This window comes from Aristolochia californica, unplaced genomic scaffold, assembly GCF_029961685.1.
Source record: "Aristolochia californica isolate CCGP_79_NKW_82.1479 unplaced genomic scaffold, dmAriCali1.0.hap1 SCAF_3, whole genome shotgun sequence".
NCBI classification, from domain to species: Eukaryota; Viridiplantae; Streptophyta; class Magnoliopsida; order Piperales; family Aristolochiaceae; genus Aristolochia; species Aristolochia californica.
This window is the reverse complement of record NW_027181992.1, coordinates 48162430-48180962: the sequence shown is the minus strand read 5'-3', so window position 1 is coordinate 48180962 and position 18533 is coordinate 48162430. Positions and strand designations below refer to the sequence as shown.

The 18533-nt window shown below is 36.9% G+C and overlaps 1 protein-coding gene across 4 annotated transcripts in view; it reads right to left on the bottom strand.

Moving 5' to 3' along the window:
* Nucleotides 1-18533, bottom strand: part of LOC137959834 (piezo-type mechanosensitive ion channel homolog) — a 29267-nt gene that overhangs the window by 7326 nt on the left and 3408 nt on the right. Inside the window, exons 3-13 of one of the 4 annotated variants that reach the window (XM_068807216.1) lie at nucleotides 17870-18029; nucleotides 16553-16710; nucleotides 15437-15593; nucleotides 15010-15196; nucleotides 13647-13762; nucleotides 7384-7468; nucleotides 2131-2346; nucleotides 1865-2045; nucleotides 1301-1441; nucleotides 833-1006; nucleotides 484-699 (exon numbers count right to left, since the gene is read on the bottom strand). In XM_068807216.1, the coding sequence (XP_068663317.1) occupies nucleotides 484-699; nucleotides 833-1006; nucleotides 1301-1441; nucleotides 1865-2045; nucleotides 2131-2346; nucleotides 7384-7468; nucleotides 13647-13762; nucleotides 15010-15196; nucleotides 15437-15593; nucleotides 16553-16710; nucleotides 17870-18029 (1791 nt within the window). Of the gene's footprint in view, nucleotides 1-468; nucleotides 700-832; nucleotides 1007-1300; nucleotides 1442-1864; nucleotides 2046-2130; nucleotides 2347-7383; nucleotides 7469-13646; nucleotides 13763-15009; nucleotides 15197-15436; nucleotides 15594-16552; nucleotides 16711-17869; nucleotides 18030-18533 lie in introns of those variants that run through there. The other 3 variants (XM_068807215.1, XM_068807217.1, XM_068807218.1) reach the window with 3 other exon arrangements.

The following is an 18533-nucleotide window of genomic DNA, read 5'->3' as shown; positions in this document are numbered from 1 at the left end:
TAATTTTCAAATTTTAATGATTTACAAAGAATATTGTTAACAGTACCTAACTTCACATAAAATGGATGCCCCTAAACTCAATGCATGTTGCTCGAAACAACCATTCAAGGCTAAATAATAGGTGGGCAAAGTGAAAAATACCAAACAATCTATACTAATCATCCCATCGGTATCCAAAAATATAAAAAATGCTATGAGTGACACATGGGTCTAATCTTAAGGCAGAAAACACAGATCCACTTGTTTATTCTTTTGCATTGTGCCCCATCCAACATGGCACCGTTGAGATTACTCCATCTAATGTATGCCCCCACAGGTGTAAATAGTAATGACTACTGAATCTATACACCAACAGGAAAGCAGAAACTAATAAGTATAACTAGTAAGGCCCTACTGAATCTGTATCACTCCAGCAGGAACAAAAGAATAGGAATGTGAAAATATTTTAATCAAAGGCTAATGGTATACCATGAGAAGAGTTACCCGACTGGTCTCTAGCATTTGAAGCATAAATAGAGAGCAAAACTGATTTGTTTAAACCAGCTCTTAATATGCTAAATCCAAAAGGAGGGCAGGGAGTGTTTTGTACAATTGCTGATAATGAAAAGAGCATTTTGGACCCATTATTCTGAACTGCACAGAAGCATGAAAGTGCAGCGATTTTGCAAAAGTCCCAGGGACTAGCACGATCCAAAAGTCCTGCATGTATTAGAAGGACAAAAATTGTTGTTTCGGTTAGAAGGGGAAAACAGAAAATGTGATCACCAAATATCAGAGATTTGATACATTAAATGACAATATTTTAAAAAAAGTGACAAATAAGATAACATACCCAACTGAGACAGTATTTCCATAATCACTGAACCTTTTTGCTCCAAGGACTTCGAGATTAGATTAAGCTGAAGGATGTACAGAAGTGCAAAATGAGTTTCACACAGAAGAATCAGGGATTGCCGTATCTTTGTATTAACCTTGTGGCTCAAAAGATACACCAGGAAGAACACCACTGAACATAGGAATAAACATCACTATCAGTAAACTTTGACAAAAAGCAGATTGGATATGAGATAGAAAGATTAGAGAGGACATGACTAGATTTTCATTAGCTTTTCTCTTTCAAACATTTCCTCATAGGAAGAACTATGATAACTATACAGATTTCCCACTAGCAACACCTAGAGCAATGATGTTTTTACTTATCACGCACATGGAAACATTTCAGGTTAAATGCAATGTAATCTACTTAGGAGATGAGACTTTGGGTAATCAATTAGAAGCTTTTATGTGTTTGTTGACATACTGTATACAGCATGGATAAAGCCAGGCTTCATGGCTAGAAGAAAAATCAGCGCCAAAGTAATAGCACGAGAGCATTTGCGCAGTCCCCAAGCAATTGTCGCCACAATCAACACCACTGTTTCTTCTTTCTCTCCGTCTATCTCTGTAATTCATGAACAAAATAAGACTAAAGAATAAGCTAATAAGCTAGATAAAAATATACAAAGAACCTTCAATCAATAGGTCGATTTCAAAATGAAGCCGGAAGTTTGCAAAGATACAATTGGCAACAGATGTATATGTTGTCTATGTGAACATTAAAATGTCATATATTGTCTCTATGAGCTTATATGTTAAGCAAATGATATGATGGCTATAAGCATGTATGAGATACAAATGAAACAAGACACAAGGGAGAATCAATAAAATACAAGACAAAACAGGTTCTCATTCAATAGTAACCTTGTACCAGCATCAACAACTACATCAAATGAAATCTTTAATAAAAAAATATATCCCAGTTTCTCCACATAGATGGAAGAACCAAATTAGAATAGAAAAAAGAGAAAGCATGAAGAACTTTCACCTGCTACAGTAGAATAACCATTCACAGAGCGCACATCTTCATCTGATAGATAAAGAAAAACCGAGTTGTTCACCAAATTACCCATTGCTACTAGAACTCCTAGACAAAACTGTGCAAGTAGAAAGAATCCAGGGATAGGATAATGCCATAAGCCAATAGTCTCCCAAATCTCCATATCATCCTGTTGAGATAAAAGCCATCTTACTGACCTTAAATCCTCATAAATGCACAACATACAGTTTATAGATTGTAATATACATAAATACCTTCCGCATTTTCTTATTTAGAAATGTGAATGCCACATTGAAAACATAGGTGCTGGCAGCCCAAAGAAGAATGAAGACGAGAAGCAACCCATTTAGCCGATACAGGTGAAACAATGAAGGAAAGGCATATAATATATATCCCACATATGCTAGCAGTCCAAAAGCACATATACTTGCAAAATTGAAACTCCAAAAAGAAAGGGCAAGCAGTAACACCTGTCACATTCATCACTGAAAGGTTTACACATAAGCCAAGCATAATGGATTTAATCAAATGAAAATAATAATCCCAAATCAAACAGACAATAAGATACATTCCTGAAGAAAAAAGAAAGAAAACACAAACCTATAGGAATAAATTTGCCATGACCAATAGACTCTAATCCTTGTCTATAATGACATCAAGCACATAAATGCATAAAATAAGTTAAAGAGAGAAAAGCTAAAAATAAAAGATACATGACACGAGTAGAATTGTTTCCTAAATTAACAGAGCCTTATAAGCTCTCGAATTGGTTGACATCTTCATTCACTTAAGTGGTACCAAATTCTGAGGAATAAAAAAACTTACAAAAGTAAGTGAACATATACTTTGATCCTTTGGCAGGTTGTGATTAAATGTTCCACATAGGTTCTTATAATGAAAGTCTAACCAAAACACTGTTTAAAAAACAAAAACAAAAATGTCTAACCAAGACAGTTAAAAAAAAAAAAAGATTATAACCAAGACAAGACAAAAGAGATTACCAAAATCAACCAAGACTTCCAGTGGTTGACTTCTCCAGTGGTTCAAGTTCAGAGAAAATAAACTTCTACAATGGAACACTACAAGATGCTGTTTAAGGATAAACTAACCAAGAAGGCAAAAGACATTTTTTTTATTAAGAAAGCAATTTTATTCACAGCACAATGCCAAGAACAAAACTATAAAGGCTAGGTAAGGTGGTTTCCTGATAGAATGAGAGATTGGAGGGAGACCCCTTTGCTAAAGTATCAGCTAAAGAATTAGCTGATCTAGGCACACAAGTCCAGATACAATCAATAGGAGAACCAATATCTACAATCTCATAATAGGTCTTTCAATGGCGCCAAGGTGGGCCTGATCCCGAGGAGCACCACCCATCACTACTTTGGAATCGCCTTCAATCAGAGTTTGCCACTCACGTGCTCTCAGAAAATAAGAAGTCCTTGAAGTAAAAAACAAAAGACTCAAACCAAAATCAACCAAGACTTGTAACCTCTCCAGTTGGTTGACTACTCCATTGATTCCAAATCAGAGAAAATCAACTTTTACAACAGAATATAACTAATGCTGTACACTTTGACCCATTAACAGGCTCTGATCAAATATTTCACATGGCTAGTCATGAGAAATGTTTGAATTAGAATAATAGCATAAGTCATATAGTGAGTAATTTTATTTTAGATAATTGAAGCTTAAAGAGCTGAAATTTTGAGAATAAAATGTCAAATATTTCTAGAAAATCAAGAAAAATTGGGGATATACACCCCATCCACACTGAAAAATAACAGTGTGGATGCAGCAAGGAGATTTCATCAGAATTTTGGAAATTAAATTCTACCCAAGCAAAATGGCTTGTGCAGACTTTTAATCTCCCCCATCACCATGTTTAAATGTCCAAACTACAGGAAAAATGCCCAAATGCATTCCTTTGTTTTTGGGCACAATGAGAAACAGTCCTCAAGTGCATCTCTAAATTATTTATCCATTCAGACCTGTTAGTTCTAGTGCACCATGAGACGAAACATTAGAGAGAATAGAATGAAAGAACAATAGAGTGAGTGAGAGGAAACAAAAGTACTAAATAGGAAGGGTGAGAGGCGAGAGAGAGGAAGATTCCATTTGATCCTTATAACTCTCAATTTATAATCACATGATCCCTCACTCCAAGTTGTAATGGGATTTGAACTGTTTATATCAAGACATCATAATTTACATTAAATAGTATCTAGAGCAAATTCCCACTCTCGAATAGGTCTTCTAAATATGAGATAGATAACCAATCCTGATAACAAAACAACTCATCTCCTATTATCTCTACAAACAACTTAACATTGGATTCCATAGGTATATCAATCAGTTTAAACCCCAATGTTCTTGTTTCCTTTAACAAATCGAGTGTCTATTTCCATTGGGAGGGACTATAGCGAACTGCGATTGCACAACCACACTACCCAAAATACCTCAAAAAACCCAAATCCTTTGTTTGCAACTGTTGATGTTCGCCCATTTGACTTCTTCCTCGTTGCTTCTAATCATATTGATGTTGTCTACATATTGTCATAAGAACCATATCCTAAGACAAACATTTTATAAACACATAATGATCAAGCAGACACCTTTTAAACCCAAAGGCAAGTATCACCATGCTAAACTTTTCAACCCACAAATGGATTTTTTTAGTTTACATACCTTGGACTCCCACTCAAAAACAAATCCAGGTAATAGTTTCATATATACTTTTTCCTCTAAATCACCGTCAAAATGCATTTTTATATTGAGTTGGTGGAGAAGTGATGCAGCATAGTTGTGTAGATTCAAGGAATAACAAGTTAAATGCATCTTCTAGAGTGTGGGTAACCTAGATTTCAGCAACAACTAAGAAAACTACAATCTGAATTCAAGATTAATGGGTAAAACTTGAAGGACAGAAAGTAGGGTTTTGTAGCTATTAAGGAAAATAATAAACAGAGAAAAAAGCACAAAGGATAAGTTTATCCAAGGGAGAACAAAAACCAAAACTTTACTCAATAGCACAAGAGTAATTTGTGTGACATGTGAGAGCCCTGTCATAGCATAAATATAAAAAAAATAGGAAACTTTTATGCTGTCCATTATAGGAAATGGACTCCAATTAGAACTTTTCAAATTTATATCTATTTTCTGACAAAAAAAACTCAAAAACGGGAGACAACTAATCTATAGAGTTGCTAACATTAGACTTCTCTAATTTAGAAACTAAAAAAAAGAAAATTACTAAATGAAAAGACTTTCCAATTGGAGTTTTAAACCAAAACAGCAAGTTCAGTTTTGGGTGATGTTTCCCATAAAACCGGTAAGTTCCATGTCCAATAAAAAATATCAGCAAACTTGAAATAGGAAAGTGCAATTTAGGGAGACTTTCTATTCTTGAACTTGAGTCAAAAGTAAGAAATTCAGGCCTTAAATTGAGTCTCCTTCTTCCTTGTTCTTTCAACATGGGTGATTTTTTGTCCTTAAATATTCATCAGATAGATCTTCCACATGAGGATGCCGAAAACCCATTTGCATCATATAGCCTTTTTCCCCTACTGGTACTTTGTTAATACCCATGTGTCAGATATATTGCTTTATCACTTCTTACATAGCCAATTCCCATCCTCGATGAGTTAGGGATGGTGATAGAATGGAGGAACAGACACAAATGATAGAGCAGAAAGAAATGATACATAACTGGGATACAAGCAGTGGGTTGACACAAAATGGGATATTGGATGGGAGATACTGGTTCTTTTTGTATACAAGATCTTTCAAGTCTTTGGATAGCAACGGATCTATCATGTAAGGTGAGACCATAAAACACAAGAACAGGTGCAGTGAACTCGCTTACCTCCAAAACTTCAGCAGAAGGGGTAGCTGTTGGTGGGTATGCTGAAGTAGCATGATGATCTATAGTTGTTATGTCTATTGTTGCCATTGCTTGGAGCTGAGACTGTTGTTTTTCTGTTCTTTGACATACTTGTAAACTTATAGTCACTACAAGCCAGGGCAAAAACCTAGAGTTGTGTTAGTGCAAATGGGTAACTTTGGGCAACCAGCCACTGTGTTTTATTGCTACTGGGCATAGCTAGCTTCTTTTTGGTTAGTGGAGGGACTAGAAAGGAGTATTTCCAAATAAGATAACATTTGTCAAGGTGTACACATTTTATGATTTGGACGATACAAGTACCTTTTTTGTTTCTACCTGGAGACTGACAGTGTACAAATGAGAATATCCAAAGACATGCTCGGTTGATGGACAAGGATCATCAAGAGGGAACATAACAGAAAATAGGGTCCCATTATTTTTTTGAAACTGATGAGCTCTCTATTGATAAAGAAGCAAAAAAAAAAAAAAACAATTAGGGGAGCATTTCAGTTACAATAAGGGATTATAGGGAAACTCCACTCCTCACAATAAATCAGCCACAGAGCTGGCTGACCTTGGCACATGAGTCCAAAAACAATTAAAAAGGGAAGAAATGTCTTTTTTTTTATTTATTAAGGGAAGAATGTCCTTAATATCCTGGAATATGGTCCGGTGCTGCAAAGGGGGTCCCGAGAATGAGAAGGAGCACCAGGTTATCACCACAATCTGGAGTCACCTTCAATAATGAGAGGGCCAAATAAGTGGTCACGGAATATGATAAGGCCCTGGAGGAGAGCCATGAGCTCAGTGGAGGTAGAGTCAGAGGTATCCTTAGGCATAGAGTGGGAGATCAGGGTGGCACCATCAGCAGTACGAATAACCCCGCCAAAACCAGTAGGTTCGGGATTTCTCATAACACTCCCATCGAAGTTGAGTTCTACAAGTCCGGAGGGAGGGGGCTTCCAGTCCTGCAATGAAGGCCGCAAGAAGGGCCAGACATTTGGCAAGCATCCTCCAACAACCACGAAGGGGAAGACCACCAAGGCTGAGGAATTGCATAAGTGAGCTGAGGAATTGCATAAGTGAGTAGATCCAAGTGGATATCTGTCCTGAGATGTGACTGGAAACATCATCCACACAGGAGACCTTGCAGTGGAAATGGCGGTTGTGACATTCGTTTCAAAGCCCCCAAGGAACATAAGTGAGGCAAATAGAGAAGAGAACCTTGCCCATCCTTGGGACAGAGAATCCAAGCAGCATGCAGCAGGTGCCATAAAGATCATGAGGGAGGCAAGTATGAATGCCAATCAAATCCAAGAGGCCACTCCCACACTTTCCCAAGTAAATGGGCAATGGAGAAGATGTGATAGATATCAGCAGCATTATAGAAGGAGCAAGTGCTGGTGGGGGGTGGCTGGGCGGGTAAATTGCCTCTCTTTCGAAGGTTGTCCATGGTTAGGATCTAGAGGGCATTTTGTTAATAAGATGACAAGCTGTAAGTACTATATTCTAACAAGGTCACTTCTTCCATTACTCCAACAAGACCACCTTTTGAAGTGACCAAGAAAATTAACAAGAACAAAAAGAAGACAATGGGGAAATTTCAATTGATCGAACCACTTACCGGGAATCCATATGTAAAAAAATTGACGCTAAAATTTCGGTAGACGGCTCCACGCAGCAGCACATTGGTATTTCTCACACCAGAGCTGTAACACGAGAGCTTTCATAAATATCAAGCAGCAAAAAGAGTCGCACAGAAGAAGGAACATAAAACCAAAACCAATAAAATTGAAGTTTGTTGAAATATATGTAAAAAAATTTAGTCTTTTCCCAAGCACATATATCCCTCATAGGATAGAGGTTAGCTTGTCTTTACGTTAAAATTATATGGTTAAAATTTTCGCGTCATTCAAAGGTGTAATTAGGGAGATATAAGTGTATAAGAGGGGCAAATATGTCTTTTTGTAATTTTTCATTTAAGTGAGTTTATAAGAGGAATTAAGGTAGCCCTAAGACCCGACAGCTGCTGCTCTCTAACCACAGCTTTTTTCAATTTCTTTTCTTTCTCCTTTTTCTTTCTTCTTCCATTTCTCATTGTTTCTCAGATTTTATGTGGTATCAAAGCAATCAATCTGACTGTTGTGAGATTTTAAGCAAGAATCTTCTCCTCCTCAGGTCTACAAACTCTCCAGGAAGAGTAATTTCAAAAACTTGCTGCTGATAGAAGGTAAAGGTTAGACCTTTTTCCTTTTATTTGTGATATAACCCTAGGGTTGATGGATTGTACTGTCAATTGAACAGCTTAATTAAGTTTTTGTCCCCTAGAGAGTTGTTTAGGTTCCCCTATCCGATTTTGTGCCTGTAAAATTCTTCCAAACTTGCATCCTGCTTGCATCATCATCCTTAGGCCTGATGTCAGCCTAATTGACCTCTTCTGGATTTGTTTCTCTAAAATTATGACAAAGTGGGCATATATTCATATCAATTGTGCTTTTGTGCCCTAGTTCTATGTTTTTTGTAGGCCCCACCTTACTCCTTTAGAGCTCCTTTTATGTTGGTCAACTTAGTAGATATTCCAGCATCTACTTGTGAAAAAATCTGGTGGTTGTTGTTAGTGAATGACGACTGATTCAGGAAAAGTGATTACACCAGCCAAAGAATCTGGGATTGTAGATAGTAAGGATGTCATTGTGATCATCATAGAGAGAATAAATGGACAAAATTATTTGGGCTGGTCCAAATCTGTCAGAATTTATCTAAAGGCTAAGTGGAATTCAAGATACTTGAGGGATGATTGTCCTGACCGGATAACTGATGATTGGGATGCAAAGGATAGTCAAGTTATGACTTGAGTCCTTAATAGCATGAAGTTAAAATTCAAGAAACAAGTGATGAATTCTGAGACCTCCAAAGAAATTTGGAAGTCACTAGAGGCTTTGAATGACCAAGAGAGCAACTTATCTAGAATCTATGAGTTGTATTCGAGATTTTCTGGATTAAAGAGCGGAGATTGTTTAATTATTGGGTATTTCAATGAGTTGTAGAGTACATATCATCTCTTTACCACTGAGCTTTGAGCACAGCAGGGAAAGCTTCAAGTAGCCAAATTCCCTAATGATTCAGGATCAGAATATAATGCAGTCAAGCCCAAGTACTTGTTGATGATATTATTCTTACACTTAGAAAGACCTTTAACCGAGCAATGCGTGCAAAAGTAACTATAGTTCCGCAGGGCAGCAAGGATAACATGGGGATTGAAGCTGCTGCCCTCAATATTCAGCCAGCTTAGGGCTGCTTAGAGGCATCTAGTAGACATGGACAAGGTGACCGAGGACAAGGCACAGATATATTAGGGCATGGTCGAGGTCATAGTGATGGAAATGGTGAAAGAAAGTGTGTCCTCTACTAGTGGTGTAGTTGGTAATGTTCCTATTGCACCTGATAACTTAAACAGTTGGCTGCATCCTCTTGTTCCATGGCCCAGAGTGTTTCCACCACCACAACTACCATAGCACAATCATGTATGTCTGACTTATGTGTGTCTTCAGTCTCCTCATGGGTTATTGGTTCCGGTGTGTCAACACACATGTCAAGTATGTCCACATTATTTTCATCCCTCACCCAGTCTTCTTCATTCCAACATGTTACTGCTCGATGGTTCCATCTCACCTATGAGTGGAGTTGGGACAGTTCAGCCCACTCTATCCTTATCCTTTTGTTATGTTTGTATCTAAGTTTCTTGTTATCTTGTTATCTATGAGTCAACTTACTAAATCTTTCCAGTATTCGGTTGCTTTCTATCCTTCTCATTGCATCTTTTAGAACCTACGAATGAATAGGACTATTGTTTTGAGGCGTGAGAAAGAAGACTTGGAAGGTTTAGGGCAACCATCTTCTTCAGTGTTCAATGCAATTGTTTTTCCTTTCCAGTGGCACTTGCGGTTAAGACATCCCTCTCTAGCCAATCTACTTCAATTATTTCTATATCTACTTTTCTGTGCGAATCTTGCCAACTCGGGAAGCACCATAGAGAGTCTTCTCCGCCTAGTTCAAGTCATAACAATAGTTTATTTGAAGTTGTTCATTCACATGTATGGGGTCCATGTCAAGTACCAAATATATTTGGCTGCTAGTTCTATGCTTTGTTTATTGTTGACTTTAGTCAGACTACTTAGGTACATATCCCATGGGAGATTCCAAGGTTTTTTTATGTATTCTTGAAGTTTTATAATGAATAATCAGTTTGATGTTTCACTCCGTATTTTGTGTACTGATAATGGTCTTGAATTCATACACATTTGTAGTGTCAATGACATTGCACAATCAGCCTTCTTGTGTCTATACTACACAACATAATGGCATTGTAGAACACAAAAATCACCACTTGGTGTTGGTCACACTATGCTCTTTCAAATGAAGGTTTCTAAGTCCTATTGAGGGGATGTCGTCTTCACTGTGTGCATTTTGATTAATAGGATGTCCTCATCTATGCTAGGCGGTAAGATTCCTTTACAAATTCTCAAGTCTACTAGTGAGTTGTTTCCTCTTTGTCCCTGTGTCTTTGGATCTATTTTTACGTTCATATACTTGAGAAAACTTCTAATAAATTATCTTCTTGATCAGTCAAGTTGGTCTTCTTGGTTATTCCCATACTGAGAAGGGGTACAAGTGTTAATGTCCAGCAACCAAAAAAACTTTTGTGCTTGCAAATGTTACCTTTTTTGGAGATGTCTAATATCTTTCAAGTATCTCATGAGTCTGGTACTTCTTCGCTCGAAGTAGATGGTTAGGTACCTCAACCTATAGAGGATATTCTTAGCATTGTGTCAGTTGTTGATCCGCCAACACAAAAGCCATTGAGGTCCATAGAGACGGACTCCTTCCAATGTTAAAGTCCTAGGCAAGAGTACTTCCCAGGAGGTCACCCATCCTAGAATTACTCTTGCCCAAGCTCGCTTAACTTCGGAGTTCTAAGCCAGATACCTAGCCAATACAACCCAAAAAGACTAGCCGTTTAAGGTGCGGAAAGCCAAGTACCTAACTCAGACCACAAACTCTAACAAAAGTGGACGGAACCACTCTGACACCCACCCCGCCGCATCTCACGGGATACGAACACGGGCTGTGGCGTGCCTAGCTCTGATACCATGTTAAATCAAACTCACGGGACTGACGGAACAGTCCAAACACCAACAAGAGAGACCGTTGAGCTCTCTGGTTTCACGACAAAAACGAAGCAGACGAACGATGAATCAAAATGTTTTCGTTGGGGATTTTCCCCCTTTCATTAGGTATTTAAGCTTTAGGTTTTCCTGTTACAAAATGGCCCATGGGCCCAAGACAATACCCCCCCATCCCATTAAGCCTAATCAAATAACCCTATGTACATATCCCAAATTATACAACAATTATGAACATAAATTACATTTAATATACATTTTAACATATCGTAACATCCAAGGCCATCACACAAGGACCCTCTCCTCCACCTACACATATGCCTTCCTCGTCTTTCGGTCCTATAGTAAATGATTTACGTCTACATGTTTCACTTCTTAAAGGTATTCGAGCTTGTACTCCATGTGGAACTCGATATTCTATTTCCAAGTTTGTTTGTTTTGAGTCATTCTCTGGTTTCTTGAAAAAAATTGCTATCCTTGTCTTCCTATTCTATTCCTTGTTCCCTATAGGAAGCTTTGTCTTCTCCTCCTTCCAAACAGGCCATGGATACAGATATGAAAGCTTTGATTGATAGGAGAACATAGACATTATATGAGCCACCACCAGATGTTGCTATAGCTGCTTATCGGTAGGTTTACACAATAAAATTCAAAGCTAACGGTTCTATAGAGAGATAAAAAGCCCGATTTGTTGTCGAAGGGTACACGTAAACCTATGGAATGGATGTCTTTAAGACTTCTTCACCAATTGCACGCCTATCATCAGTTCGAATATTGATTTCTATAGCCGTTAACAAGGGTTGGCCAATGTTCCGGTTGGATATTAAAAATGCCTTCTTATATAATGATTTAGCCAAGGAGGTTTATATGGAACAACCTCCTGGTATTTGCTCAAGGAAGACAAGGAAAGTATGTAGACTAAATATATCACCTCAAATAGAGTACGAGAGGTTGGTTAAAACAATTCAGCCAAATAGTTTTGTCGTTGAGTTTGGCAGAAGTCACTGTGATCATTTGTTGTTTGTTTTGAAAAAACCTTCCAAAATTGTGGTTATTGATTGTATACTATGATGACATAATATTTTCTAGGAGTGATGTGAAAAGCATTGAAGAAGATAAAAGACATCTTGCAAAATGCTTTGAAACCAAGGATTTAGGTTCCCTTAAGTATTTCATTGGGATTAAGCTAGCAAGAAGTAAAGCAGGTCTTGTCCTGACATAGAGAAAATACGTCTGATATGCTCCATGAAAACAGACTGTTAGAAGCTAGGCTTGCTGAGACGCCTATGGAGGTAAATCATAGTCTCCATAGATGATGGTGCCAAACTTAAAGACGAGACAATCTACAAAAGGTTGGTAGGCAAACTTATTCATACTACAGTAACTCGACCTGACATTTTATTTATAGTGAGCATGGTCAGCTAGTTAATCGAGCATCCGATCAAGATACATTTGGAAGCAGTAAACAAAATATTACGATATTTGAATGGTGTACCAGGAAAGGGGTTGTTGTACGCACCACATACTCATTCACATATTAGTAGGTATACTGGATGTCGATTATGCGGTGTCCAAATTGGATAGAAAATCTACCTCAGGATACTGTATTTTTGTTGGTGAAGACATACTTAGTTGGAAAAGTAAGAAAAAGAATGTTGTACTCACTCTAGTATAGAAGCAAAATATGAGTAATGACTTACACAATCAGTGAACTTTTATGGGTGAGATCAGTGATACAAGTGTTGGCTTTTCTTACTACAGATGCTATCGAAATGTTTTTGTGATAACCAGGCCACAATATTCATTGCAAGTAACCCAGTGTTTCATGAACAAACTAAACGTATAAAAGCTGATTACCATTTTTCGTGTGATGCAGTAACAAGTGGAGCTATAGTCACTCCCTATGTCAAATCCATGAATTAACTTGTTGATGATTTTACTAAAGCTTTGAGAAAGAAAGAATTTGGGAATTTTTATAACAAGTTGGGGCTTCTTGATATATACACTCCAACTTGAAAGGAGCATTGAAATATAAGTAAAAAAGGGTATTTTCGTCTAGGATAGCCATTAGCTTGTCCTTATGTTAGAAGTATATGGTTAAATTTTCATGTCATTGGGAGGTGTAATTAGGGAGATATAAGTGTGCAAGTGCAGAGTGGTATATATATCTTTTTGTAATTTTTTTCACTTAAGTGAGTTTATAAGGGGAATTACGGTCAACCTAAGACATAAATACATTTTTATCAAAAAAAAAAAAATACGGTCAACCTAAGACCTGACAGCTGCTACTCTCTTAATGCTATCTTTTCCAACTTCTTCTCTTCTTTCTCCTTTCTCTTTCTTCTTCTATTTCTCCTTGTTTCTCAGATTCTACAAAGTCCAAACTTCAACTTCCAGTTTTTTATTCAAGAATCCATTTCACGGTACCAAGTCAAAAATTAAAACCTCGCATGTACGGGCAGTAAAAAAGCAGGGAAACAGAAGACCGATTTTTAACACAATGATTGAGCGACAACAACAACAACAAAGAACAAAGACCTTTCCAGCCACAAGAAAATGGAAAGTACAACATCTAGCTCATAGTTCCTAAACAAAATAAAAAATATGACAGGTCCAGTAATGTGAATTCTTCTCGGCCAGAGTAACTTCACTCAAAGTCTAGGGAAAAAAAACAGAAAGAGATAAAGCAAAGTTAAATTTTTACCTAGACTCACGTATGAAGAATGAATGGTTTGAAGGTAAAAGTTGCTCCGTCAAGCTTCTGTCAGGCCTTGACATAATAGAGTCCATTTCATCCAAGTCGCATCTAACAAAAGACAGCTGTTTTACAAAATAATCATAAAATAAATACACGAGAACATTCAAATGTATTCTTCACCAATCAGAAATTTTGGTACAAATATATGGTATCAATGCAGCTCAGTATGCAAATATACGAAATATACATCACCAGAACAGTAGGATTTGCCATGTTAACTTGACATTGAAAATAAAATAGCAACAGAAATAATCCTTAGAGCAACTCAAAATTTCGATGACAAAGAGAGAAAAATCTGTAAAATCTTGTTAACAGTTGTTCCCTCTGTGCTAACTGTAGGAATCAATTGTCAACATTATTTCATTGTTCCTCTCTTGTGTGGTCCAGGATTCTTTCTTCAATAAGCTAAATTTTTTCTCAGCTTGTTTGATCTGGCCACCCTGAATTTGGGACAAATTCATAGAGAAGATGACTTGCAGTGGTATATGGCTAATGGACAGTAGGAAATGCAAGCCATCTTCAGCCAGTAACATTGATAAGGAATTGTAACAGGAACACCACCAGTGCATGCCCCTTGAGTATCATAAGCCCCAATCATGAAACTTTTCTGCTTTATTACCATTATAAGGATTAGAAAAGGATGACACAAGATTAATTAAACACCCTAAAAAAGTAGTGGGCTTATCAGACTATTTGAAATTAGTTTCCAAATCAAACATTAGAAGGAGATGAATAGCATCCTGGTCCATATTGCTTGTAAGGCATGCAAGCCCCACATAGACAAGATGAAGAAAGCAGGGCATTAGAAATACACTACATTTTAGGCTGCTGCCTTGTGCTTCAAAAAATTTCCAACTGTTTGAATACATTCTTCATAAATTTTATGAAAATATAAGATTAGAAAATAAAAATGCTACCATGAACTGCAAATATAAAACAAAAATCCAGAAGAGCAGTGTGGAAATATAAATGAGGAATGAAGACAAATGAAAGGATAATCTATTCCACTTTACTGTATCAATTAGCTGACCAACTTTTATGCCTCACAGAAATTGATCCTACCAGATCTATTCCAATAATATATAGGTTCACACTTGGGCCTATGGCGCAATTACCACATGGGGAATTTCTAGAGAGAGGTCTTGGATTCAAGCCTCACCGGGGAAAGGGATGTCATGTATGTGTGCAATCGACATTCAAAAAATTATAAAGGTATAAACTATATACAACAGATGCAGCCATTTCCCAGATGTATTAAATGTTTGCACCAAAGATAAAGTAGAATGAGAACTCAGGCAATGACATATACCATGAAGAAGAAAATAAGTAGTGAAAGACCCAGAGCAATATCTGGCCACTCGGAGACTTCAGATACCCTGAAAAACCCAATAAATTCAGCCATTGTCTGAACCATATTTGGGAACTTGATGGGCAGCTGGTAGATATAGAGCAGGGTTATGCTAATTCCTGCATAAATTAGCAGAGACCTCCACCATCTTTGCGATTATAGAATGTGTGAGCCGCAAACAGCAAAGAAAGATAGTCAGAAAATTGTGCAAAGGACAAATTATTTCACTTGTAAAAAATTTAAACACGAACTCACATTCATAGCTCCACTTAACCTTTGGTCTTATGACAGCATGAACACTTTTACTACAGGTGATCATGGTGCTTGACCTTAATCATAACTTAAAGCAAATAGTAAGGGAAGAAATAGAGGCAAAATAATATCTCACCTAAATAGGCCTAAGAAGTTACTTGTTAGAGACCAATCGACGAGTCCAACACAGCTACAGACAAAGAAAGGTAAGGAAATCCAAGAAGGATGACTAATCCCCACAACCAGCTGGATGACAGGCAAAAGTAAGCAGCAAGCAACTCTCAGGTGCGAACCTTTATTGTGGCAAGTTCAGGAAAGAAAAATACTAGATCAGAACAATGCATTAATGATCTATTATCGTGCACATGCATGTGTGTAGTGTGTGTGTATGTGGCAAGAATAAGCAGCAAGTAACTCTAAAGTACGAACCTTTGTTGTGATCTATTATCATGCGTGTATGTGTGAGTGTGTGTGCACACATGACTCAATCTGCATCATCCATTGCATCATAGAAGGATGACTTATCATCCTTTTAGGCATCTCAACCTCTACAAGTTGAACATCTCTAAAATAAATAAATTTATAAGGATGCAATTTAAATTTCAGAGGGCCACAAATATCATCTGTGCAAGGAGGTCTGCCCATCAATTATCAGAGCAACAACTGATGTTTTAAAATTTGAGCCCTAACTATTTCAAAAAAAAAAAAAAATTGAGCCCTAATTATTACTATAATCAATAGATTACTTGGAAGGAATATTACAACAAGTGGATGGTTTAACACCCACCAACTTGGTGTAGTTAACATCGAACAAATGAACCTGTTGTTTAAAGTCATTCATTTGCATCTCTAATTTCAAATGAATGGTGTACATCCATGAATTTGCAGAGGTCCCCAACAAAACTGGTGGTACTCCTAAAAAACTCTAAAAGCAGTCTTATAGTTATTTTTGAAGCTTGAAGATTCTTATATATGGAACCCTATCTAGCTGGCAACTATCTACGTCCTTGATCAATGAGCAGTAATTCATAACAGCATTAAATAGCAAGCAGGTGGGTAATGAGCACACTAGATATTGAATAATTATAAAGCAGAAACCACATCAAGCAGGTAATATGAGCTTGTAGGTAACTAAAACTGATTGTTCACAGGTCATCCGTTCTTTGATGAACACAAATCATGTGATTTGAACAGTACAATAACTTCATCAACTTATTTCGCATTAAACGCATTTTACAAAGAGCATACGAACCTAACCGGTCCAGAGTTGAAGAAAAGTGCTCCCAACACAAATCCAGCCAGGCGACAAGGCCGAGCTTGTAGCCATAAATTTCGAACAAAGCAACAATAGCAACTGCCAGCTGTACAGCTGAACAATATACCATATAATTGAATCCCTGTGGTCGAGCACTGCAAATAAAATATACCTTTATTATTCTATAAATAAAAAATTTGCAGCAAAATGATCATAAGAAGAGCATATGAATGTGACCAGAGGTACTTTGAGCAGAAACCCAAATATGTTTAATAAAAAGATTGACCAAAAATTGTATTTATGGAATGTTTAATAAAAGATATTTCTCAATTCTGCTCAGGGTGTTTAATAAAATTTCTTATTTCTCTCAAAAAAATGAATGTGACAAAAGGTACTTTGATTAGAAACCGAAGTATCCAAATATCCAATTCATTTTGACCAATGCAGCTGATTTCATGTGTTCACCTTATAAAGTAGATCATAAAATCTTATGCACACTGGTCAATATGTCATATTTCTGCTGACTAGGCAACTATTGCTTGGACCAGAAAACTTGGTAGAACATTAAATCTACTGACCAATATTAGATAATAAAAAAATTACAACTGAACATGAAAATAGTATACGTCATAACAATCTCTGGTTACCAGATCCAAATCTGTTCATATGTTCCAACTGCTAATAACAGCAGCCAATTATCAAGTAGTTGGAATTCTCATACTGATTTCAGATACTAGCATAACCCAACCCAGCTCCACAAAGGCACCATAGCTGGCAACTTCAAAAAGTTAGCCTTGGAAAACAATTACCTCCCAACATGAGGCTAAAATATGCACATAGGATGACTTCAGATGGTCAGAGCAATGGAACTTAAGAGTCATGAGTCATCACTACCAAAAAAGTTCTAATTGTAGGTTATATGATGACTATGTATCCTCGTATACATTTAGAGCAGATGTCTCCCTAGACATTCTCTAAGGGTCCCTTTAGGATGCAAGAATTCCACGAGTAAAAATAAAATATCAAAGAAGACCCTTCCACAAGAAGTGTGCCAAAGTAATAAAAAGATGATCTGGCAGTAACAGAAGTCATCAAACTAACAAGCTATATAGCAAATTGGCTTTGCAAGTGTTAGTCAAAATACAGAGCATTCATCAGTAAGGATTTTTGTCCAAACATGAAAAAGAGTACTCTGTGCAAAAAAAAAAAAAGTCAAAGAATAAGTGTCATTTACTACAAGAACCAGTTATTTTCTAGACAAGTGGTTAAGAAATTACAAAGGAAGGAAAAATAAAGACAAAAGAACACTTTTACCTCACAAACCCAACTAACCGCACCCACCATGCACCGGCAACTCCCCATTCCTTGCCTTCAACAAGCCAGATTATGTGAAATACAACTTGAGCAGAAACAACAATAAGCGAAAAGATTGCTATAAACCATGGCACCAGATTTTTCCTTTGATGACGAAGTCCTGAGACAACCAGTGGAATACCTCTAATCATAACGTATATGTAGAATAATCTTTTACTCACTTAATGCAAAGGATTCCAGCATTCCAGCATATCGGGACAAAAAAAAAAGATTTCTACAAGAACTTAACACTAACAATCAGTATAGATCTCTCTATTAATATATACATCTTTTACAAAAAAAAAAAAAAAAAAAAAAACAATCATTATACATCTCACCTGGAGTTTGTTTGTTTTTTTGTTGGAAAAGCATCTCCCCTAGATTTTAATGCTTAAAGACTGATCAATTGTCTTGTCTGATATCCAGGTACAGCTTTTAAATTTTTTCTGACATTTCCAAATATGGCCACAAGTTTTGCCATATTTCCAAATATGGCAAAAAATTAAACACAAACTAACAGAACTGTCTGTGCAATGGTATAATGCTAATTACTAAAAATTAAAAAATAGTGGTTTGAAAGTGGGAACAGGGCCCAACTTACCTCTTTCCTCAGAGAAGGGATGGA